General features: G+C 34.0%; 2 protein-coding genes across 7 annotated transcripts in view; one reads left to right on the forward strand and one right to left on the reverse strand.

The window, feature by feature from the left end:
• Positions 1 to 970: 970 nt before the first annotated feature.
• Positions 971 to 12,523, reverse strand: LOC148612322 (uridine phosphorylase 1-like). Its single transcript, XM_088593645.1, has 8 exons — positions 12,396 to 12,523; positions 10,944 to 11,061; positions 6,172 to 6,336; positions 5,698 to 5,812; positions 4,195 to 4,265; positions 3,804 to 3,942; positions 2,960 to 3,106; positions 971 to 2,590 (listed from the first exon to the last, which is right to left on the reverse strand). The coding sequence occupies exons 1-8, from the start codon at positions 12,425 to 12,427 to the stop codon at positions 2,442 to 2,444; spliced, it is 936 nt and encodes a 311-aa protein (XP_088449771.1). The 5' UTR covers positions 12,428 to 12,523; the 3' UTR covers positions 971 to 2,441.
• Positions 12,524 to 16,235: 3,712 nt separating this feature from the next.
• Positions 16,236 to 25,463, forward strand: part of LOC148612323 (glutamate decarboxylase 1-like) — a 40,215-nt gene continuing 30,987 nt past the window's right edge. For 5 of the 6 annotated variants that reach the window (XR_015924360.1, XR_015924358.1, XR_015924359.1 and 2 more), the window contains exon 1: positions 16,236 to 16,306. The gene's annotated coding sequence lies outside the window, so the exon portion shown is untranslated. Of the gene's footprint in view, positions 16,307 to 19,218; positions 19,240 to 25,463 lie in introns of those variants that run through there. The other variant, XM_088593648.1, reaches the window with a different exon arrangement.

A 25,463-nucleotide genomic window follows, 5' to 3' on the forward strand; every position in this document is an offset into this window, starting at 1 on the left:
CAAAATAAGAGGATTTTAATCAAAAAAGATAAAGCACAAGCTTTGAATAACAAAATATTGTGTCATGTTTTGTAATGGTACTGAACGCTTACCCTATTTCTGTATAAATATCATTTGATTTTTATTTTCTACATAAAAAGTCTCATGAAATTAGTTTCTTTACCAGAATTCAGCTAGAATTTCTATTTTTGCTTATTTTTATTTTCAATTTTGGGAGCGGGTCCAGGTGAGGGCGAAATGGATATATGCCCCCTTTTTCAATGAAAAAAAGAACAAATTGTCGTAGTCTGCTGAATATTGTATTGAATATGGCAATTTATCATATTCGTTCTTGTCATAATCTGGTTTCCTTGTATACTGATTCTCGTAATTACGCCCCTTTCATAAAATCCTGTATCCGCCCCTGAATTTTAATGCAATACACGCACAAACTGCGATAAAACTTTGTTTTTAATAAAGGCACACATTCAAGTAGTGTATTATGGATTTTTTTAAAAATTTGTATTAAACAATTTGTTTTGTTTTTGTTTTGTTTTTTGTTTTTTGTTTTGTTTTGTTTTGTTTTGTTTGTTTGTTTGTTTGTTTGTTTTTGTTTTGTTTTGTTTTGTTTTTTTTTTTTTGGGGGGGGGGGTAATTTAGATTTGTTTCTGAACATAAGGAAAATGTAGGGTCATAGGAGTGTTTTCTCTGCTATCCCAGTTGACTAGTGCTCCGATATTGTCAAATTCAGTGTATAGTGAACTCTATAAAGACTTAGAACTATAACAAAATTATCTTGACAGTGTGTAGAACTCGTTCAAACAAGAGTGTTTATTTAGATAATGATATAAAGTCCTTGTTCAAACTGACAATAAAAGATCAGCTGACATCCTTCCCAACGATGAACAAAAAGCAAGAACATAGTCTAGTTTCCCCTTAATATGCAGATGGAAACTCAGAAAATCAAGCTTATGAATAATCAAAACAAATCTTGCACATATATACACTTTATTGAATAATTGTGCCAGGTTTCATTCCGGTCGAATTCGTTGACAGCGTACATCTCACTAATTGCCATGACCACCCCATATAGTTCCAAAAACACACTGAACCTAAATATATATATGCATTGTAAGGGTATAATTTGTGTGTATGTTGATCAAAAGTAGTCTAAACAAACCTAAAAATGTATACTTTAAAATCATATTTGTAATTTACTACAAAGTATATGACTTGTTTACATGTATGAGTAATTTGCCTTCATGCTGTCAGCAGAAAACATAAAAATGTGGATTAATATTTTCAGTATTATTTTAATATTCAAGTCAATTGTGTAAATTTCCTACAATCACCGTACATTTAGCATAATGGTTTTGAAAGCCTTATTTATTTTCCAAGCTTCGCATTCAACAATTATTTGTCCTGGGAATTCACAGTGAAACTTTGACTTTTTTAACATGTAAAGTAGTGGAAACGTTAAAAGAGGATAGTAAGACCATAGAAAAGGAGAGACCAAGCCCTGTGATAGAGGACGAACACGGTCAAACAATGTTTATTTCCCGAAAAAAAACATTCTAATATAGACACACCATTTGTGTTTTTATAAGTATTTATTTATTCAAGCAGACCCATACTATATGTACACAACCATTGAAGATACTTAGAACACAAGTGGTTTAAGGACAATTGTATCTTAGATTTCTTGGTTAACAGGAATAAAGACCAATTTCAAAAATGTTATAATTTATGATTTGAGAGATTCTTAGTTTATATATACAAAGAGACCTATAGAACCCATATTGATTCCACAACGTAATTTCAAGGTGTGTATATAATTTAAATATATACATTGTAAGTGTATACATAGAAGCAAACGCCAAGCAGTGGCAGACGTTCCCTTTTTCTCTTACTAACCGCTGCAGACAGGACTTTCGACATTCTCGAGAGTTGTTCAAATCAAACGTCGTTTAACAATCGGATAACGTCGCGCAAAATCATTAACTTTTTTTCCAGACTGCAAGATTCTTGCATTTTCTGAGAGGGCTTGCTGCAGCGTCTAGAGTGAATTTCGAACGCTAGACGCTGTTCCGGAGCTTGAAACAGAAATTAAAACTGCAAATACTTCAGAACATGATAGATTATGGCAATTTTCCATAAAACTGTTTCGGGCTCACAACACCCATTTTAATTCCCAAGTAATGTAACCACACATTTACTGACAATGTGTTCTCTAAAATAAGTATCGAGTGCCATAAAGATTTGACTACAGTTCGTATCTTCATTAAATTGTGTCCTGGAAATAGAGTACATGTGTATTTTTTATATACTTAAACATGCAGTATCAACATTATAATTATCAATTTACAAAATCGAAATTCCACTTAAGATTATCTACATTCAATTCAGACCCGTCACTTGTCATGATCCGTTATATGTAATGTGATGATTGGTCTTTGACTTGATCAGCGTCCATTCTCTTGCTTGAGTCGTCTTTTGATGAACCTAAGGACGACCATCTGCGCTCTGTGTTGGTAAGATTTGAGGAGAGTACAGTCTGTACTAACAAAATCTTCTTGTAACCTGTCCAGGAGGGTGACACAGGCAACAGCTCCTGTAATAAAAGTGAAAAAAACATCGAAAACAACATGCTTTGAGGCATGCAGAAGTTTAATGTAATGGCATATACTGAAATCTGCAAGTCTAAGGGTGAACCACATACAGATTTGAATGTTAAGTTTTATTTGCATATGATTCAAGATTTTGCCTATGAGGGATGGAGCTATTATTACATCACCAGTTTATTATGGATGATGTCTCGACCGACGAGATTCCGACAGAATGATTTTCAACCATTCATATTTCAGATTTAAGTACATTTAGGACGTTACTGAAGCTCCATACCCACCCCTGTTATTTCAATGATAATTGATAAAGTAGAAGGCTATTATTGAATATCAAAAACTACATTATCTATATTTACCAGGTACGCCTGCATGATTGCATAATGCTAAAAAACCAAGAGATTCCATTTCAATGTTACAGACGCCATGTTCTTTAGCATTTCGAAGGAACTTCATTTTATCTTCTTCTTCGTATTCACAGAAAGCTCCATCTAATCTAGCCTGCCCTGTTATTAGAAAGAAAGACTGAGCATAGGGTTTACAATCTCGAATTAAATATTGACTATATGGTATGCCCAATTATTAAGAAAAGCTGGACGATAAAATAATATTTATAGTTCAAACTGTTGTTCAATTAATCCGAAATACAGGTTGATATCTGTAATTGGTTGAGGAGTAGTTACGACTATTCGCGGTTGATGTTGCTTCAATATGCTAGCAGTGTAAACTGAGACAGAGTAACATAGCACATCTACCCGAAAGACGGTTAACTATAACCAACCAATCAACGTGTCTAAACTGACCCTTTATCTCCCTCTCCAAATCGGAGAGCACGCAATATTCGACAGAACTAAAACCATCTATACAAATAAATACAAATGTATGATTATTATGTATATTTCTTTAAACTTGTATGTGTATTCATGGCATATCAATTTGAGAAGAAAAAATCTTAATATTGTAAACTGACTATTTGGACTATCAGGTGTGGGAGGGGGTGGTGGGGGGTCCCGCAGCGTACCTACCATAGGTCGCAAGATTGTATTAAATTCTTTGTGATGTCGTTTTTACCGGAAATGTACAGATCGCTTTTTGAAGATGCACAGTTGAAAGTCGCTTTTAAAAAACCCTCAGGTCGCAAGTATTTTTTACCTTGTGGGAGCCCCTATTGGATTCTAAATATTTAAGTAAATAAAATTGTACCTTCATAAAAGTCATCAGTACACATAGTTGTTCCTTTCAAAGTTTTAAAGTTATCTTCTGGTTCAGAACATGCCAATAGTTCGTCCAGTAACTCCTTACCTACGGTAGCCGGCCTTTGTACTTTTTTGCCCAGAATTGCCTGGGGAAAAATGAATTTCGAAAGTTAGAAAGAAGAAAACAGTTATAGCATGGAGTTCCAAGAGTTTTGATTTGATCAACAATTTCAATGTATTGGAAAAAAACTTATTTGAACCAATTTCATGGATTGATACTTTATCAAAAAGCGATTTTCATTTTGCAAGGAAAAAAACCGAGGTGTGAGAAAAGTTTTATTTTGAATTGTTTTACTTTATTAATTGTTAACTATCAGCTATGACATCTGATATCTTACCATTGACAAAAACGGCTGAAACTCCCCATCAACAGCTTTCTCAGTGAGGACTACCGTTCCTGGATCTAACCCTTAAATAACGAAAGAGTGGCTACTTAAAAACAAAGAAAAGGACACCTACAGGGAATCCCAAACCGATATCAATTATCTAGCTATACTACGACATCTAAATTAGGCAGTATCATGCTATCACAAAAAGTCCGGGGTTTGTTTCAATTTTTAACAGCGAAAAAAAAAATCCACGATCGTGCGAGACCTGTTAGAGTAGTAGTCAAGGACATAAACAAAATAATCCCAATCATATCTGAAATGTCCAATACCGTACCGTGGCTTGACGAAGATTAAAAGGTAAGATCGCCTGCAAGACCGTGACCTGAAGACGAACCTAACTGCTTACTACATTACAAACAATGTAAATAAAAATGTCATTTACTATACTTCATGACTTTTTTATGTATTGCTAAGGTGTGTTTTGATAAACATGGTTAAAGTACAGTTGTATACTTATGAACATGACAAGGACTAAAAAATGTTTTCTTTTTTTTTTTTTGCTGGAGTCTGCAAGGGCAACTATTTCGCAGTATCTGTGTATAATGATGTTGTGTAGCCAGCTGCAGCCTTCCTCTGTGGTGTGAGGGTTTTCTTGTCGTTTAGGTGGCCTGGAGATAATACTTTTCATTCCAGTGGGGTTGTTTACGCTTTGACATATTCACCACATCCATTCTCGTTATATTTGAATTAAAAAAAATTAAACACCAAGTTTTGGATTTAATATTATTTGCTTATTAATTTATGTAGTTTAAACTGACTTGATGCTGAATTCATGCAACCTAGAGCTTGTTGCTTGTTATAGTTAAACTTCCGGAGCAGGGATGCTGATGTTGACCAACATGAACAATCGTCCATACAATAATACTGACCAACAGCGGGCTTAACGTCATTGTATATTTAGGTGTGTAAAGTATAAATAAATGAGTTAAATTTCTCTGTAACCCAAAAACTGACATGAAGGGATTCCCAATAAAATAGAAGAAAATTAAGGAGAACTAAATGAGCCGATACCATAAAAATTACGGACGCTTAAGTTCATACATGTGGGTTTGATAAATGTACATAAAATGGCTATAGACCCTTTTGTGGTAAGTTGGTGAGCATGCTCAATATACACTTCCGCGAGGTAGGGCTTGGATAGAACAAAGGAATTTTCCTCGCGGAAGTGTATATTGAGCATGCTCTACGCGTGCTCATCGATTATCCCACCGTTAGCACAAAAGGGTCTATTGGATATCGTTTTTAAAATGTTGCTATAACGATTTTTTACATTTTACTACCCATGGTCATGCAACATAACTCAATATAAAAATCATTAAAACAATATTTTACAACAATTTATAGGATTTTAAGTATCTAACTCGTGCATTCAGTCCTCTGTGATAAAAATATCATTTTTCTTTGTATGTTTATAAAAACCTTTTAGACAAAGTTTCACAGAGATCAGCTTACCTAAACCACCACATGTTCCTATCCTGAAAAATGTCACATTTGTACACTTTGCGTAGTGAACTAATTTAAGTATCTCATTAAACACTACTGATAATGATGGGACTCCAATTCCATGCTGAAAAGAAAGGGATGTCAATGAAGTCAAACGAAATATACAAAAACATGGTTGTGGTTTCACAAATGAACCGAAAGCAAAAATAAAAATAAAAAGAACTACAAGCACATTAAATGTCAATATTTCTTTAATTTCTATTTATGTTTTTAATAAATGAAAAAAAAATCTACGTAAGCGAAGTCTTCAATAAATGAAGAAAAGGAAACTACATAAGTGTGATGCGGTTAACATAACATGTACGGAAATCAAAACTTTTCAAATTCATATCGAATAACATTTTTTTTCGTAAGCATATTGAAAAAAAAACTCAATGTTATACCACAAACCGTTAAAAATATATTGTATAGCTCGCCACTTACACTGACAGCCAGGATGGGTCCTGCTTTATAGAGGGCGTACCGATCGGTACCTGCTGCGTAATTTGTCGGTGAAGCGTCACCATTCGGGTGATCTAACCCGAGTTCTGTTGTTACGTAACTCGTGAATCGTTCCATCCTGGAAACCTGGCCACCAAAACATACGAACTGAAACACAATGTATACAAAAATGACATTTTGAATGCCCACGAGAATTTAAGTTAAAGGTAAAAAAAACTAGCTAATTCAGATTGATTGATTGATTGATTATTGGGGTTTAACGCCTGAGTAGCAATATTCACTATATTCAAGCGATGAACATGAAATGACGATGCCGATAAAATGCAGCAAGAAGCTCCCAGGAGCCTGAATTGCTCACCTAGTTAAAGTTTGCAATAAATTTAACAAGGAGTTGTCCAACTATTTCGACTCAAGAAGACTTTGGTAGGACTATCATAAGGATCATTTCAGCGATAGAAAGATATTGGCTGAAAAAAACCTGTCATTTTTCATCTTTCAAGGGCAATAACTCTTACAGGAGCCACATGACAACCTTGATCCCTGGCGACTTTTGAAGGCCTTATAATAAGGGTCATTTCTGCTATAGAAATAATTTTGCTAAACCTAACGGTTTTGGAGATACTTGTGAAAAACTATTGTCAGACCCCTTTGTTCTATTTTTAGTAACAGTAGCCATCTTTTTCGACGGATCAAAAATCCCCACTGCAGTTCTATGCACGATACTCAAAGGAACATTCATACCAAGTTTGGTTCCAATTGGTCAAGTGGTGTCAGAGGAGGATATTTTTGAAAGAAATAATATTCAAAATAGCAAAACAAAAACGTCAAAAAAGGGCAATAACTCCAACATGGCTTAGGTCTCACTAACCACTTCCGGGTCAAATGGCCATCCTAGACATTGCATTGTAAGTGCATTTGTGTGTATTATGATTAAAAGTAGTCAAAATGAAGCTGAGAATGTGTACTTTAAATCATACATGTAATTAACTACAACAGTGTATGAATATTGTTTACATTTGTGAGTAATTTTCTTCCATGCTGTCAGTTAGCAAAAAAGGTAAAAATGTGGATTTTCAGTATTATTTATTCAAGTAAATTTTGTGAAGAATTTCTAAAATCATCGTACCATTAGTATAATGATTTTGGAAGCCTTATTTTCCAAGCCTCGCAATGTATGCAACTTTAAGATGTCATTTGTCCTGGGAATTCACAGTGACATTTTGAAAATTACTTTTTTAACATGTAAAGTAATGGAAACGCTGGAAGTGGTTAGTGAGACCTTAACATATTAAAATGAAAATTTGACCATAGATAGATCTCATCATGCTTTCCCTCGTGTCAGAATTTAGCTAAACCTAGCGGTTTTTGGAGACGTATGCGAAAATCTACCTTCTGACCCTTAGGTTCTATTTTTTGGTAACGGCGGCCATGTTTTTCGACGGATCAAAAATCCCCATATCAGTTCTATACACGATACCCAAAGGAACATTCACACCAAGTTTGGTTCCAATTGGTCAAGTGGTATCAGAGGAGAAGAGTTTTGAAAAATTGTTAACGACGACGACGGACGCCAAGTGACGGGACACATGGACAATAGGGTCGACAAATTTTGATTGCCACCAGAAAAAGGGAGGGATGGGTAGGGTCGGACAACTTAGCCTCCTGTGGCGGAGCGCAAAGGTTTCTACTTCTATCGAATACCACAGCAAGGTTCTTTAACGTACGAGGAAAGTGGCATCTTTCCCAACACATTGCACCACTATGGTTTGAGGTCAGGTTTTCTGTATTATAGCCTGACATCCCCAGTATGTAACACGCCAGGGGGTAACCCCATTCCACCACCTGGGGCACACAACCAAGTTGCTCTGTGGGCAGAGCGCCTAGCCCCCGGCTACGGTTCTGATCACTATTAATTCGCCTTTTACGACAACCTTAGCGCTGCTGCAGGCCTATTCTTTTGACACCCGAACCTGCACAGCTAATTCAGTAATGAATATATATATATATATATATATATGTGTTTCACCCGAAGTGGCATTGGCATTTGACACTGACCTGATTTTTCTCTGCATACAAGGATCAGTAAACACTCCTTAATTAAATATCTTGATTCTACAATATTCGCGGTGATGTCATTGGCAGAAGGACAGACGCAGCGGAGTTATATATGCCCATCGCAACTTCTTTGGGGTTTAGCACTGATTGTCCCAGATGCGTTAAATCTTTGAAATAGCCAAAATCCCGCCGGAGACGGCTATAAATAAATAAATAACTGGAGACGGCTTTCTTGGGGTATCTACATGCTCTTCGAGCCTGAATTATGTTTATCAACAAAACAATTATGAGGAGGGTTGCAGTTTTAGAAGAAATTCGTGTTTCTATCACGTGTGATAAACCAACAAATGCTGGCTTTTATACATTTGTATATAAATATATAAATTTATGATTATGGCGTAGATTGATTGATTTTATTTTATTCATACCTAAAGAATCCATGTCATTCACACTGAGCAAATACCAAATATGATGAATTATTTATTGTACCTACATGTAATAAGTATATTTTATAAGAACAGAAGGCTGTACTCAATCAACTAAAATTGCATCAAAACGCACATATAACGCTGTCCTCGTTTTGGGACACTGTTGTATTAAGTTGAAATAATGACATTCCAAAGTGCAAAAACACCTCTTACATGTCAACCGAATTTTTCATACAAATAAAATGACATGGCTAAGCTGAAAACGAACAAGTTAAGGGTGTTTCATGTTTAATTTTAGCAATTTGTACTTGATGAACAGTATACACATTTCCTTATTGTGTCTGGTCTTAGAATTTACTACAAGACATGTAAATGTCGGTTAACCAGTGGCGGGTTCAAGGGTGGGAAGGCGGGGGGCCGGGCCTCCCCTCAGAAAATTGAATTTTCAAAAATTGTTGAAAAAATGTTCAAGATACCCTCAGAATGCAGGATTATTTGTTTAATATTTCAAAATTTTCTTGGGGGGGGGCATGCCCCTACCCCCCAGCAAATTCGGATCACTTCGTGACCCTCACCCGTGATACTGAACAGTGTCAAGAATTTTTTTTGTCCCCCTTACCTAAAACTGTGGATCCACCACTGTTAACCAAATGGTAATGGACGGTTTATACCATGTTTTGGGATTTTGACGTTTTTGCACCCCCCCCCCCCCACTACTGAAGCTTCGGTACTTTCTGCCGATATACTTAATTGTTTTCAAAGTGTCTGAAAGTATGGATGAACCACATGTGACAAAAGGTTGACAGAAAATAACTTTAAGTAACATATAGTATTTCATCATCACTCCTATGAACTTTTTGTTGTTTGGTCATGGCTCCCTTGATTTCTTTTGATTCGCGTACAGAAGAAGAATATTTTTAACGAAAACACGGGAAAATGCAGGACATCAAAATCAGATGCATGTACGATTATTACATTGATTAGAAACAAAATGTTTGTAAGGGGCACGTGAATAGGGACAGAATTTTAGCGAGGTCGTGATCGCGTATTTAACGTTATTTGAACTTTCAACACAGGCGCACACCCATAATGTATCGAGGCATTATCGAGGCATTGTCAACAAAGTTCCTATTTGTATACAAAGATATCCATCCCTTAATAGACAAACCCTATATTACACTATATTATGACCAAAAAGTAAACAATCTTTAGGATTATAAAAAAAAAACAATATTATGTTTACTTATCCAAAACAATGTAATTGAATTTCAAAAGTATTTACGATTTCTTATTGGATAAAAAATATGTCCAGATCTCATAGACAAAAATTTTGTCATGCAAACTATAATCAAATTCTAAGGAATGTCTGTTATTTGTTCTGTCTATTTGATATTACACATACTGCCTGCAGTTGAGGGTGATACGCTTAAGTAATACAAGAGGCAGATACGTTTCGGGTGATATGTTTTTTGAGCGTGTTGCTGGCAATATGTGTTATATTATATTGAATATTCTTTTCAATACATCACACTTTTAAGCACATGTGCATATTAACCTTAAAGAAATTCAAATGTAATTGTTGCAATATATTAGATATAGTGAATGTCAAACTGGAATGAAAAGTACTTTAACATTTAAGTAAAATAACAAAAATGAACACAAATTAGAAAAATGAATAGTGGAAGCCGTTTCACTATATAATTTATTTTTCATATATAGTCACTTTAAATGAAAATGAAAAACTTTCAGGCAGAGCTAAAAAGGAATAGACCAAAATAACACATAATGTTCATCTATTGGCAATAGAAAGTTGTGATTTTTTATGAAGTAAAATATACCTAAATATAAATGCCCGTGGTGCTGTTTTAAAATAATTTAATGAGTACCATGTAATTAATGAACAGAACACTTACATTGGAATGAAAAACTTCATATGAATATTTTCAAGAGCATTATTAAGCAGCTTTCATGAATAAAAAAGAGAATGTACAAAAAGTCAAGTCCTCCCAGACACCCCCAAAAGCTATGAGAACAAGTAAAAAAGCCAAATACCATAATTGGCAAATTTATGTCTCATGGCTGGACTAAACAAGGAATAGGGCTGCAAGGAATTTGCCAAAAGCAAACCGACAAGCTATTTAGTTCACGTAATTGCATTGGGCACCGACTGACAGTGCTAGATGACAACAATGCTCGTAAAACAAGTATCGAAATTGTAACTATATGCCATTATAGGCAGGATGTTCGTCAACGACTGAGGTTCATCCATACCTTAACATCTCCAAACATGCTTTGTAAGTCATGTTGTTCTGTGTCGAGGGCAATATGGTAGAGATGGTCAACCTTCAGCTGATTTAACTTGTTATTTCTAACTTCGACAAACCCATTTCTGAAACAGAGAATATATTTTTGTCTTTTCAAGGCTTTATAAACACATATAGTTGTAAATTTGACACATTTTTGAACCAAAGTTTTATACATAAACAGTGTATTCTTATCCCCAGGCATAATCTAAAAATGTTCAGCTCAAGGTAAAGTTCAAGCAAAGCCGGGAGGGCAAAGCAAACATACCTTCCATTTAAATTACCTTGTAAACATACTAGTATTATAGTAAACACGTTAGCAAGCCCAACTACATAATTTGATTAGAAAAGACCTGTAGACATGTTTTGGGGCTAGATGTCGTTTGCCTGTTGGTTCTGACACTATTGTATTCATAAAGTCACGCAGTGCTTCTTATCCTTTCAAGCTTGGTGCGACCGTGTTTTCTTCGATTACTGTAAAAAATATTTAGGCAAACAAATTTTTAGTTAAATATATTGTAACATATTACCAGCCCCAAAAAGCTGACAACTGAAAGCGGTTAACAATAATCATTCTTTTTCATGATATAAAATTAACAGTGACTCTATAAGACCAAAAAGATGTATTTTTGAACTTAGTTAATTGCGGAGTCTTCTCAAAATCCAAATTGTCGATCAATAATTCAAAGCCCACTCGATTGTGATTTTTTGCAATGATTTTTTATACCAACAATAGAATCATTTTTTTTAAATACATATTGATTTCTCCCCAATTCAATGCCCCAATGAATATTATAATTGTCTTGAAACCAGATTAGACTTCATTCATCTGGTTGTAGTATTGAGGAACTTATCGATCTTGACGTGCCACGTGCTTAGGCAAAATAAAATGTGGATGTTGTCAGTAATACATAATCTGATTGGACAATACCGCGAATATGTAAACAATAACAACACTGAAGTAGCCTTGGGGTGTTCGTGTCCGTTATTTCACGAGATGGACCGGATATCGGAGATCAAATTTAAATGATAAATGAAATGGTCAAAATCCAAAAATATTTCCGAATTTTTCCCTATTCAGTTATCCACATGTTAAAGTCATGAAAAATTAGTTACGTCATCACCCTCCGAATCTGAAATGATGCAAGGCGTGTTTTGTTTTTTTTTAATTAAACACTTTAATACCTCGAATACTCCTTGAATTAAGTCAAAATGTAATTTTCGTATCGTTTCAAACAAGCTAGCACATAACCATGAAACATATTATAATTTTAACATATTATAATTTTGTTAATTTCATAAATATCGTTTCCGTAAAAAGTGAAACTGAAAAAAAAAACATAAAGATGCACGTGTTGATATATCAGTTCATGAATAGAAGATTAAAACGTCAAATTGAAAACAAAATCATTTAACTAACCTTGAATGACCGTTTTTTTGTACAGTGGTCATCTTGTACAAACCACACTTAATCCCAGCCTAATGTTGAATGAACAGCTTGCAAACAATTGCTATACTCTGATTATAAGGGGCTCAAGAAAGGGGATAAAAACGTTGACATATATTCAGCGCTAAAATTTATCTGTATGGCTGGATAACATATTTGAATACTTCGATATAACTACAGTATAGCTGTTGGGCAGATACGCATGTTCGTAGTTGTGGCAAATAGCCAATGTATATTTACTTTGAGAAAAATGATTATTCTAGGATAACTTCAACGGTGACCTGAATTGGTTCAGTTGTCAAGTTTTTATTATGTTTGCTATATTTACACATAGTCCTTATACAAACATGGTGGATGCTTTTGAGAGACCGACTTTGTCAACATATTTAATTAGTCCATTTTCAATAGCTAAATATATTAATTTCTTCTGGTGTTCAAATGAATACTGTTCAAACGTGGACTTAACCTTGCGGGTTATTTTTGTGATATTTTTTTGAGTTGAAAATTTATTTTACAGGCCATTTTTCCAACATTGTAACAAAATTTGATGAAAAGACCTAGACGCTGTGCACGCTATTTCAACCATGTTGAAATAACACATCTATCTAATTTATTTTACAGGCCATTTTTTCAACATTGTTACGAAATTTGATGAAAAGACTTAGACGCTGTGCACGCTATTTCAACCATGTTGAAATAACACATCTATCTAATTTATTTTACAGGCCATTTTTTCAACATTGTTACGAAATTTGATGAAAAGACTTAGACGCTGTGCACGCTATTTCAACCATGTTGAAATAGCACACCTATCTAACTATGAATGACTAAAATCTATGTAGTGTAAACAATTAAAATTGTGAATATGTGAAAGCTGTATACTGTTGGTATCAGGACAAATTTTCAGTTCTGAATATTTATCACAAATGGACCTTCTAATAGATGCAACTTATCAAAGCCCCGTCAAAATGTCAAAATTCCGCCTGTCAGGTGTAACAAACTGTAGGTCTAAAAAACTAAAATAGTGAATTGCGCTCCTGCAGAGTGTAGGAAATTCGCAAAATTTTGCATGTTCTTATTTATTAATTATCGAAATTGCGTTTAATTTAGTTAAGCAAATATTCAGAGCAAAAATGAATGTGTTTGTAAATGGTCAGATTTCCAAAAGAGAACAGTAGTCAAATTTTATTACTAAATTGTTAAAACAATATTCTATTCCGAGTTATATATTTCCTATAAATGTACATACTTTCAGCAATTCTACGTTGGTACTTGATGAAATTTTCAGTACAAACACAAATGTTACGTCTTTTTGAAAATGTTTCAAAATATGTCTAAAGTCAATGATTTTCCGCGTTTGTGAGAAAACTGTATGTTCCAACGTAATTCTTTGATCAATTGGCAATTTCTTCTATGAAATCATGAAACTTTGCACTTATGTACACACACATATCATTTTTCCTGATTTTTGCCGTTTGAAACGGATAAAATTCGAACAAATGTCTAGCGATTTGTCCAATTTTCACTTTTTGAACGTTCGAACGATTTTCGTCGACCGAATATGGACGAAATATATATATTTTCCTTTCAGATAACCAGAATTGGATACTTAAACTCGTCTCTGCAATTAATTACAAGTATGGAACATGCAGACAAAAGAAACAATGAAATAGAATGAAAGCAGAGAATGAAGTCATAAATATTTTTCATATCAGAAAAGCGCAAATGAGCAAATAAGGGAAAGACAAACAAAAAACAAAACAAAAACAAAACAAAACAAAACAAAACAAAAAACAAATGAAAAAAAAAAAACAAACAAAAAACAGAATTACAAAAAGAAGGTAAAGACAGTATAAAACGTAGGTCCCGTAGAATATCCAAAGAGCGGCTTTATAATAGGGTGTTGACTAAAACACGATTTTCTGATGAATAGAAATCTCTTTCAATAGCAATACTACATGTATATTATGCTTGGTACATTGGTACATGTAACATAAGATCATAGATCAAAATGTACATTTTTACTTATCTTGAGTAATAATTGTAATATTCCCTCTCTAGTCTGTCAGAGAGTGCAAATATGTTGTGGTTGATACATGTACAAGTAAAGACTGTTTTGAACTCAGTAGCAGAGGGTATACAAGAACAAAGATTTCCAATTGTAGAGAATCAGTGGCGGATCCAGAAGCCGGTCCGATCCAAAATTTTGTAAAGGGTCCTGGCTATCATTTGCTCTTTTCTGCCAAGAATTTAAATGCACAAAAAATTTTTTATCAAGCACCCGGAACTTCGGGAACCTTCACCAGAATACGCCACACGTGTACATGCAATACCGTATTTGAAACTTGTTATAGCCGTGGCTACGCTATATTGTAAAAGCTGTAAAAGATTGATTTTTTTTTCTTTTCAAGAAAATATGACGAATGAAACTAACAATTTTCACCCCCACGGACAGACAGCCGCGGGCTCCTCCCTCGAGATCGATGCAATCCCCTGTTTATCTATTGGACGTGGTACGCTTAGTGTAGCTAAGTTAAGAGTTAATTAATATTCATATTCAGGGTTACATTTCACGATGTGATGCACATGCATGTGCAAATTTCATATAGCACTGATTATCAGTTTAATTATTCTTTCCGATTTTTCTAAGAATTGTTTAAGATATTTTGAATTACTTAAAATATAAAACTGCCATTCATATAATTATTGCTTATTTCGCTATACTGAACACATGTTATAGGAGCGAGCATACATCTAATTCACCTTTAACGCCGAAACGAAAAGTGTTCCGACGTTACCCTATATCTTGCAATGTTTTTGTAACGTCCTAGTACTACGTCGCACCTACTGCTGTTGTCGAGATTTCCAATCAATGAATTAAAAAAAAAGATAGGTTCAGGCTTTCATTTTGCTTATTTTTGCCCAAGTAGAAAACAAAATTAACAAAGTTTTCCAGCAACATGGGAGTTCAATTCCCGGATTCCAAAGACACTGCATTCGATAGATACTTTATAAGTGCCATTCGTCAGTAAATCGGAGGCTGAATTCACAGTACTAAAGAAGAGGTGCATTGAATATAAAAGTTGTCTCATAGAACAATATGAGGCATTTGTAAATACACAAAACTATTCGACAAAGTCATAACTCAATATTGTCAGTTAGTTCAGCTGTACTTTCTATGTCTTCGAATGTAAGATTAACCCTGATTCGAGTACAGCTGACTTAAGATTTTTGGAAGCAGTTCTACTACATGCATGAACTTGTAAGTTTTTTTTAGAAAGCATGACATACACAGATGACATATCGATTTGATTATAGCCGGAAACATTAACTACTTCCGAAGTCACTATAACCCTTTATATAATTGCGTCGTTGGTGTCCGGCTTATGTATATTTCCAAAAAAAAATACCTTCTTCAATATTCTAGTTAGTATCTATCATTTCAAAAGAGACAGCTTGCATCATGTTACAGTCAAACTTTGGACATAACGTACAGTCATTAAAAGTTAATTTGTTGAAATCATAGTTGAAAAAAAAAAAAACCTGTGTCATCTTTATTTTGTCTCTCGCTGTAAATGTACTTGTATGTCGAAAGAGATCATTAAATGCTTCACCTCTATAAAATTAATTTCTTTATAAACATATATGCACACATATCTCATGACTTTGATTCTGTTGGGGGAACTTATTTATTATAATTTTTGATTTTGCATTTCTATCATCATAAACAAGATTTTAATTGGTTATGTATGAATGTATCTCGTAACATGCTTTTGCGGTCGTGAACTACCGACCTGGCATGCAAACTTGTAATTAAAACGTAATATATATTACATGTATAGTTGTACAAAAATATAGCAATAGAAAACTCACAGGATGTTAAGGTCAGTTATAACATAATGAAAATATGAATTTTGTTTTTTGTTTTGAATTTGTTTGTTTTGCTTCATTTTGTTGGAATGTATGTTGACCACTATTAGCTACAAAAAAGATGACGTTTCACTCTATATGGGCGCATGGTAACCATTCAAGACAATATCAATAATAATTATTATTCCTATCATTTAAGGCCGTCTTTGGACCGTCCTAACGACATAGATTGTACTCTCGTAGTAATAGAATAGACCTCGAATAGAAACAAAATTCTCTTGTAATCATCAATGTAATAAAGCAGTGACTGCAATAGACTCGTGTGAGGGCTGGCACGGCTGGGGTAGCTTTTACAGCGAGTACTATGTATAACTTCAGGGGAGTTAATCTTTCCTGGATTCTTAATTGATGAAATACCTGGACTGGAAAATTGGCAGAGATTTACATGTAAACTTTGTTCACCTGTTGGACGACTCCTTAGACTTTGTTTCTTGTGTTATCCTTTGGGTGTACTTGATTCATTGGATTTTTTTTCTGGTATTTTACTTGTATTTTTCTTCTAATATCATGTTATATTATGTCGAGAATGATCATGTTTACTTTTATAACAAACATTTGTTATTTTTTCCCTATTTTTTTAAGGTTTGTACATCATATTCTTGTTAAGTTGAAAAAAATACTGTCTTTAAACTTTAAAAAAAAATTTACTCGTTTGACGGACATGGAGGACATTTATGAACAGACGTGGAGGACATTTATGAACAGAAATGGAGGACATTTATGAACAGGCACGTGTGTTTGTTTTAAATGTGATATTCAAGGTTTTCATCTTGAATGTTTCAACAAAAATCAAAAAATAACTTCATTTCTCAGATGAAAGTAGTGATATTGCAGCAACTACAAACATAAGTAATGGAATCCCCGAAAGAGATCATATGAACTGCAAAAGTATCCTTAAGGTATAATACCACTATTTAAGGGGAGCAAGTCGCCTGCACATACCAAAAAATAGTCCGTAAAAAGAAACAAGCAGTTCCTAGGATGTATGGTATATTTTTGTGATTTAGCCTTTACATTCAAAGTTTGTATCATCTGAATGTTTATCATACCAGGTACACACGAAACACAATAGTCTAGATTTTACGCCCCTTAAATGTCAGTCTCTGTAAGAATCAGACAGTGGGTAAAACATGGTATAAAAACCCCATTATTTTGATAATGTATAATTTTGATATTTGCACCATCAGAATCAAGGGAAAAAGTAAGATTTTCAATATCTCGTTGCTGCATTGAGTTATAATTTCATTTAAATGCACTAAAATGAATATTTCGAGGGCAGATAACTCTGTCAAAAGCCTCCTTTGTAACATTCTATTGAAAAATTCCTGAGCAAAGCCAGTGGTGCAGAGATCAAATAATGGTCCTTTCAAATAAAGAAAGTATCCTTCAGTGATATTACATTGACAGATCAGTGGGGTTTTGACATGCATGTTTCTGATTTTTTTTCCATTTTGCCTGATTCTTACAAACACTTATACTTAATTTGTCAAATTTAAAGCAACTATTGGTGATGCAATTCTTGGAACTCTTTTAAAGCATCTAATAATATGTCAAGCTTACTGTTGAAACTTGAGGCACCAGGAACTTGTAAAAATCTATTCTTTCTTTTGCGTTTCTTTTATCACACCATTTATTTTTGTATTTTTTATTTTGTATTATTGTTAAAACACAGCCTACCCAATAACCAAGTGTTAGAAACCAATTTTGAGTGTACGAGTTTAAAACTAAAATATATGTAAAAGGCTTTTTTTTTGGCAACTTTAATGAAAAAAAGGTAACACACTCGAAAAAAAACTGAAACAAATATGCAGAACAGTTCTCATAAGAGACATAACCTAACACCTACTGAGTTAAATTAAATCAACAGATAAAATAATAGACACTTTTGTGCTGGCTGAAGAATAGTCGAAGAGCATGGGTGGAGCATGCTAAATATACACTTCTGCGAGGAAAATTCTTTTGTTCTACCCAGACCCTACCTCGCAGAAGTGCTTACAAATTTACCACAAAAGGGTCCATTGTCTGATAGAAAGATAATTTCTAGCCATATCAGGAAATTGAAGACATACTCTATCTCCTGTTGTCATATAATCGCATTAAAATATGTATTCAATTTATATTAAGCTCAGAGTTCTACAGTTACTTAATTTTATATTTCCGTACTAAGTCGGAATGTTTATCCTTTTTAAAATAAAACTGGCCGTAATTTTCTCAAATGGTTCGAAAGAGTATACACGATGCTAAAAATCGCTAGAAAAAAAAAACACTCTAACGTGCTGTACCCTTTGCTTAATTTGTCTGAGGTTCTCTTTCAACGATATCATTAAATAAACCGATAAGATTTTTTCAATAGAAAATTAATTAATACAACCGAATGGGTTTTATTAATGCACGAAACCCTTACAGGGGCGTAGCTTGGTCTAAATGATGTGTATACTCAAAACGAATCATTAGGATCACGCCCACCTCGGAGAGGTGGCATTACGACAGGGGGTCTGCGGCCGATTACCATTTTCTGGCACTTCAATTGCTGATAGAAAAGTATATTTCATGAGACTCAGTTTGAATTTTGACTGATACATGAGTATATTAAGGCTCTGACTGAACCAAATGTTGTCTTGTCGATACGCACAATTTCAATGACTTTGTCCGCCTTTATCACAAGGCTCCAATGAGCTTCTTCAATTTTTCATCGATCCATGTTTTCATGTTGAACGGCGGCTCCGCCGAGGAAAGCCTCATGACAAAACATTGTACGCAGTCCCAGCGAAATACATTGTACTAGTACATGTATTTTCAGACTATGTTAGCAACATGAAAGAAGACAAGTAGAAAAAAAGACTAAAAGAGGGATCAGACAATCCAGACTTGGGACAAGCGTAAAAAAGTAAATGTAACAGGCAGACTGACATCTTTTATGTAATAAATATCTTTATCTCAAACGTACAAGATGGACTTCATCACTACAGAAGTTGTAGTCATCATCATAAACTCGTGGATCGTTACGGTGTATCCATCTGCATCATGAAAACTGATTTGTACAAAGTGTCATAGTTTTACTTTCCTCTTTCGTCTACCCCGGACTTGGCTTTTTATGAACAACTCTGCGGGTGTTTCTAGAAAAGCAGAGGATGCTTACCCTACCAGTGTACCTGGTCCATGCTTCAGTTTTTAGGGGAGTCCGAGTTGCTCATTTACTTTTGTTACTTTGTATGTATTATTTATTTACTTTATGTTCTTTGTAGTGTTTGTCTGTTTTACATGTCTGGTCTTTGTCCCTGGATTACATTCGTTTGATTTCCGTTATAATCTCGGTTCCCTTAAATTATTCTTTTACATCTGTATGGGGCAATGATCCATTTGTTCCATTTCTCCGTCTCATAAATGAATTAATGGAGTGGGGTTAACATACATTTCATTTTTATTAGATTGATCCATACATGGTAGGGTGGTTATAATGATGTACTTTTCCCCATTTTTCTGTCATTACCCTGTACTTTTCACCGTCACTTAGACTTATGTATGTTATAAGGTGGAGAAAAACCTTTTTTTTTTCTTTTTTTTGCCATTTTGAACTTTGTGCAATTTAAAACTTAAGGAATGCGATACAGTTCATTAATATAATGTCTTAGCTTCAAAATGAGCTGAAGTAATAAATATTTGAACTTATCTAAGTCAAGTTAGGTATAACATTGCCACCCCTACCCATGAATAAAAATGCCTCAACATGAACCGAAATGTTAATAATTAATATATAAACGGTGCACAATAGACGTGTTGGGTACTGTTGTTTTAATTATCGATGTATTCAACATATATTCTCATTTCAGATGCATATTTTTTCAGTTTCAATATGACAATAATGAGTTTTTCATAAAAAAGGGAATTTTCAGAATTTCATATTTCCTTCCATTTCACCTATAATTGGCATTTTTTTTTTAATACCGTACTTCAAATAAGCTTTTATATATTCAAGTACAATTATATAGTGTCTTAGCTTTGTAATGAGCCAAAGTAATAAATATTTTAACTTTTCCAAGTCCAATTAGGTGAAAAATTGCCACCCCCACCCATCAAAAGAATACCTAAATATGAACCAAGTAGTTACTTTTTAGCACATAATCTATGTAAAAAAGACATGTTGGGTACTATTGTTTTAGTTATCGATGTATTCAACATATCTTTTCATTTCAGGCGAGTTATTTTCAGTTTCAAGCTGATAATAATGAGTTTTTGATAAAATTGGGAATTTTCGGAATTTAATATTTTCTTCCATTTCGCCGGTAATGGGCAATGTTTTTCAAGTACCCTACTTCAAACAAGCTTTTGTATATTCAAACACATTTAAGTAGCATATTACCTTTCTAATAAGCCAAGATAATGCACAATTTAACGTATTCCAGACCATTTGGGCGAAAGAATGGTACCCTTATCACGAAAATCTGCCCCAATGTGAAAGAAAATGATCGTTTATAGCATACACGAACTGTACGCAATAACTGTCTGGCATTTATTATGGAGATCTTCTTGTATCAATCACATTGTTAAGCAAAATTATGCTTTTATTGTCCCGAAGACGACGAAATATTACAAAAAAGGGAAATTTAAGACAAAAACAGATTCTCACGCATTTTAGCACGTAAATTGTATAATTGTTGTTTAAAATATCTCAGTTTTTACATGATTTGATTTTGTTTGCTATCATTATTTTTATATATATAAGTTTTCAAAGAAGCAAATAGGATGAATGATTGGCATACATATATCCAAAACCATATAAAAAAATGCAAATCTACCACATACAAATTCTGGATTTTTCACAGATTTTTTGTGGGTATGGGGTACCATTCTTTCGCCTTTATTGCTTAGAATACATTTTTTTGTACGTTAAACTATGCGATGCATTGGTTCATTAGATAGCTCAGATGCTACATATATGTGTTTGTATATGCAAAAGTTTGTTTGAAGTAGGGAAAAATGCAGATTCTTAAGTAGCACTCCAGCTAAGGATCATGCAAAATGTGATTCATGGGTAAAAAGCCTACATACTTTAATTTTTGATACTTTGTTTGAAATGTCATAGTAAACAGAAAATAACATGTGGTGTTTCATATTACCCGTGCTCTTAGTAGATAAAAATTATATAGAATGCACTGTAAATTTCAAAATTAAGGGAGATAACTCTGTAAATGACGCTCAAATACAATAGAATCTACTGGATTTACAATATTGATTATCTCTTAAGAGCAGGCAGATTTGAATGAATAATTACTCATTTCATAGTATGGACCCATGAGACAACTTAATTACAAAAATAAAAATATGTAGCCTTTTTTGGGGGTGTATCACATTTTTCATATTTTGCATGATTCTTACAAAGACAGCTACTTAAATTCTGAAAATTCCCATTTTTTCCGATCTTCTTGTAATGTCAGCCCAAAAGGAAAATCTAAGCGCCTGAATTGATCAGATATGTTAGGTACATCATTATCTTAACTATGAATAACTAAAATATGAGTTCTACAATGACAGTATGCTGTGATTGATAATTTAGTTTGGTACTGAGACCAGTTTTCTAGGGGTAGGGGTAATACTTTTAAGATTTTTTGGAAAATCCTTTCTTAAAAATTAGTTTTTCATGGTTCATTTGGTTTATTTATGTAGAAAATTAAATTATCTATCGAATGATACCGAATTGGAGACATTTTAGTTGAGTAATAACTTGTAGAGTCGAATTTATGTGACTTTTTAGCGAAAAATCGAAAATCCTATGTTTCGCAATTTTTTGACAAATTTTGACTATGGAAATCGCCAAAATTCATCAAAAGAACCCCAGAAGTATGAATTTTGATAAAACTAAACAGAAAATACCAAATAAGCCATTTTTTACTAAAGCATTTATATTCTAGGGGTTTTGACATTGAAAAATATGTCAATTTAAACGATTTTTCGGCGGGGTACGGATACATTTTTCGCATTTTACCGCAAAACCCTAAGTGTTACCGCAATTTTCTTGGTACTATTGTAAACCTGAGACATTGGGCTATACGATGATACCTGTATTTGTTTAGTTTATTCACACATGCTATCCCAGGAAGGCTAAGACTCTCAAATAATTGAGTCACAAAAGTCTTGACTTTTTTTTTTGACCCAGAGGTGTACAAATATAGGCTTATACTGAAAAAGAATCCGAGAATATTCTTTGGCGACAAATTGATTCGGTAATGGGAGGTGTAAAGGTACCTAAAAATCACCATGAAGTTGATAAGTGGGGGGTGCACGGAGGACCCTCCCAGCCCGTGGACTGTGGTTTTTTTTGCTATTCAACTGTATTTCCCATAGGTTCAATGAAAGTTTAAACCTCAATCCAGTACAGTCGTAGTTGAAAAGAAATGATCTGAGATTTCAATTGAGTGTATAGATACTTGTATCTTTGAAGTGTTACACGTACGAGATCCAAATGAGGATTGGGAGGCCTATCTGCGTGTAGCCGAAAATCAATTGCTAGTTCCGAATGGATGATTATTTCATTTTTTCATTATTTGTTGGGGTTGTCTTATGTCTGGACATATAAAAACATTTTTTTTCTTGACTCTTCCTGCAAGAATTTTATTATCTCAAAAACAATAACATGTCACCTTATACAGTTTTCATAGTGCGAATTTATAACATATTGTCATCATTAAAAATTTTCAAGTTTAACTTGTTATGTGAACAACTAAATTGTCCCGTTTTGAATATGTGAATTATAACATGCCGAGTATGATTTAGATAGATCGCAGCCTATATCTTCTCTGAAGTGACATGGAAGTCCCATGATTCGCCCCTATAAAAGTAACGTTAAGTAGAAACCTGATATAAAATTTTGTGCACAATTTACATGTTATTGTTTGGGAACCAATCTGTTAAATATGAATTACTTATGTTCCAGCCTTCACAAATTGTTGTCTCATGGTCATTTATAGTGTGATTTTGTATTTATTTATTACATAACACATTTTAGTGGTCGTGAGCGACTTGATTTGCAAACTTGTAATTTAAACGTAACTTTGACTCCACGACTTTTTTGTAAAATATATAGTAGTTGGAAAAAAAATCAAAATGTAATAGTAATAGGTTACTTAATTTGAAAGATTGAATAACCAAAATATGATCACGAGTGTCGAAGAACTCCTAGATTTAAAGAATGTGCGGAACTTGTTCCGCGCACGAGTTAAATCTTTATGCGTTCATGGCACGAGTGATCACATTTTGGTTATTCACGATAACCAATTGATTATCCAATTCATTATATAGATTTCATCCATTATTCATCGCTTTTTTCCACATGAATTTTAAATTTTGTGAACGGCGGATTGATTTTCGTGTTGTGGCGTTTTGACGGGAGTAAGTCTGAGAGTGAAATTACTAAATTATTTCACACTGTTGATTATCGAAATTCTTTACACTGGGTAACATTCGATAAAACACTACTATCTATATAATAATCTGTTTTCATCTAATGATAACTATACATGTTATGTTTTTGATTTGCTATTTGCTTTCCATTGTTTCGTTGGCATGTGTGTTGCCTTGTTCGACACTTCTAAGAAAAAAAGAATGATGTTTCACACTAAAAGGGACACAAGGTAACTATCTGAGTAAACCTCATTCCAAGTATTTGCTTACATCTTCCTAAAAAGCAATGGAATGCCATTGAGATATATCTAAAAAAAAAAAAAGACTTGAAAAGACATCAAATAGAACAAAAAATGTTTTCTATTAGAACAAATCATCATAAAGCAGTAAGATTTGAATGAGGATTTGCATGACTGTGTGAGCTTTAAAATACTTCAATAGATTCAATCATCCCGTGGTGAGAAGGGGAGACTTGTTTATAGAAAATTTATTCCTTAATTTTCAAGTACAAATGTTTCGATGAAGTTCACATATCAGTCGTGAAATATGTTGCTAATTTACAAATGTTACATGAGAGAGCCGCGCTGACTTACTGCTTCTTACACTTCATTTGTGGTTAGTGGATTTTTTCATACCAACCAATGGACTAATTGGATTTTTTTCTAATTAAAAACAAATGAAACAGGTGGCTTTTCAAGAATACATGAACCTAGTAAACCCAGTATCCGTCTATTCAGTTATTTGTCCTGTAGTTTTGAACGAAAGAATAATCATCTTTCCTGTAAAGCTTTACAAGCCGTCTAAAAATTCTTTTAACTGACAAAGTTGGAGAAGCATTTTGGTGATGACATGTCTACTACATGGAGATTTTCTTGTAAGACATCAGATACACAAAGTACAAGGTGCCAAAGAAATGGTCTTATTTGCAAATTTTCGTTTGGTGGTTTTCTTATTGTCATTTCCAAAACACAAAAACAAAAATCTTAATTTTTCCAGTAAGTGCTTTATCATTTCTTCATTTTTCCAGTCCCGTGCAGGTCCGGGTGTCAAAACAATAGGCCTGCAGCAGCGCTAAGCTTGTCGTAAAAGGCGACTAAATAGTGCTCAGGAACCTAGCCGGGGGCTAGGCGCTCTGCCCACAGAGCAACTGGGATGTATGCCCCCGGTGGTAGAATGGCGTACCCCTGGCATGTTACATGCTGGGGTTGTCAGGCTATAATACGGAAAACCTGACCGCAAACCATAGTGGTGCACCGTGTTGTGAAAGATGCCACGTTCCTCCCACGTTAAAGACCCCTGCTGTGGTATTCGATAGGAGTAGGAACCTTTGCGCGACCCTACCCATCCCTTCCTTTTTCTTGTGGCAATCAAAATTTGTTGACCCTATTATCCTTATGTCCTGTCCCTTTTTTCATTTCATAATCATTATTTCATGTTCATTTTATCATCCCATTTCATGTTCATCTCCTGAATATAGCTGAAATATTGCTGCTCGGGCGTTAAACCCCAACAATCAATCAATCAATCATTTTCCAGTAAGTGCTTTATCATTTAAAAAAAAAAAAACTCATCTAATGTATCATATTTGGATGTCGTCTTGAATTATATCGTGCATTGTATATATTTGTCAAAAAACCGCAACCCACAGCTTCTTTGACTGATGACGTCACATAATGTACGTCACGTCAGTACAAGTGGCTTTCAGTAGAGACA

This window comes from Perna viridis, chromosome 7 (assembly GCF_037379345.1).
Source record: "Perna viridis isolate PV_CMFRI_1.1 ecotype Kerala chromosome 7, ASM3737934v1, whole genome shotgun sequence".
Lineage (NCBI taxonomy): Eukaryota > Metazoa > Mollusca > Bivalvia > Mytilida > Mytilidae > Perna > Perna viridis.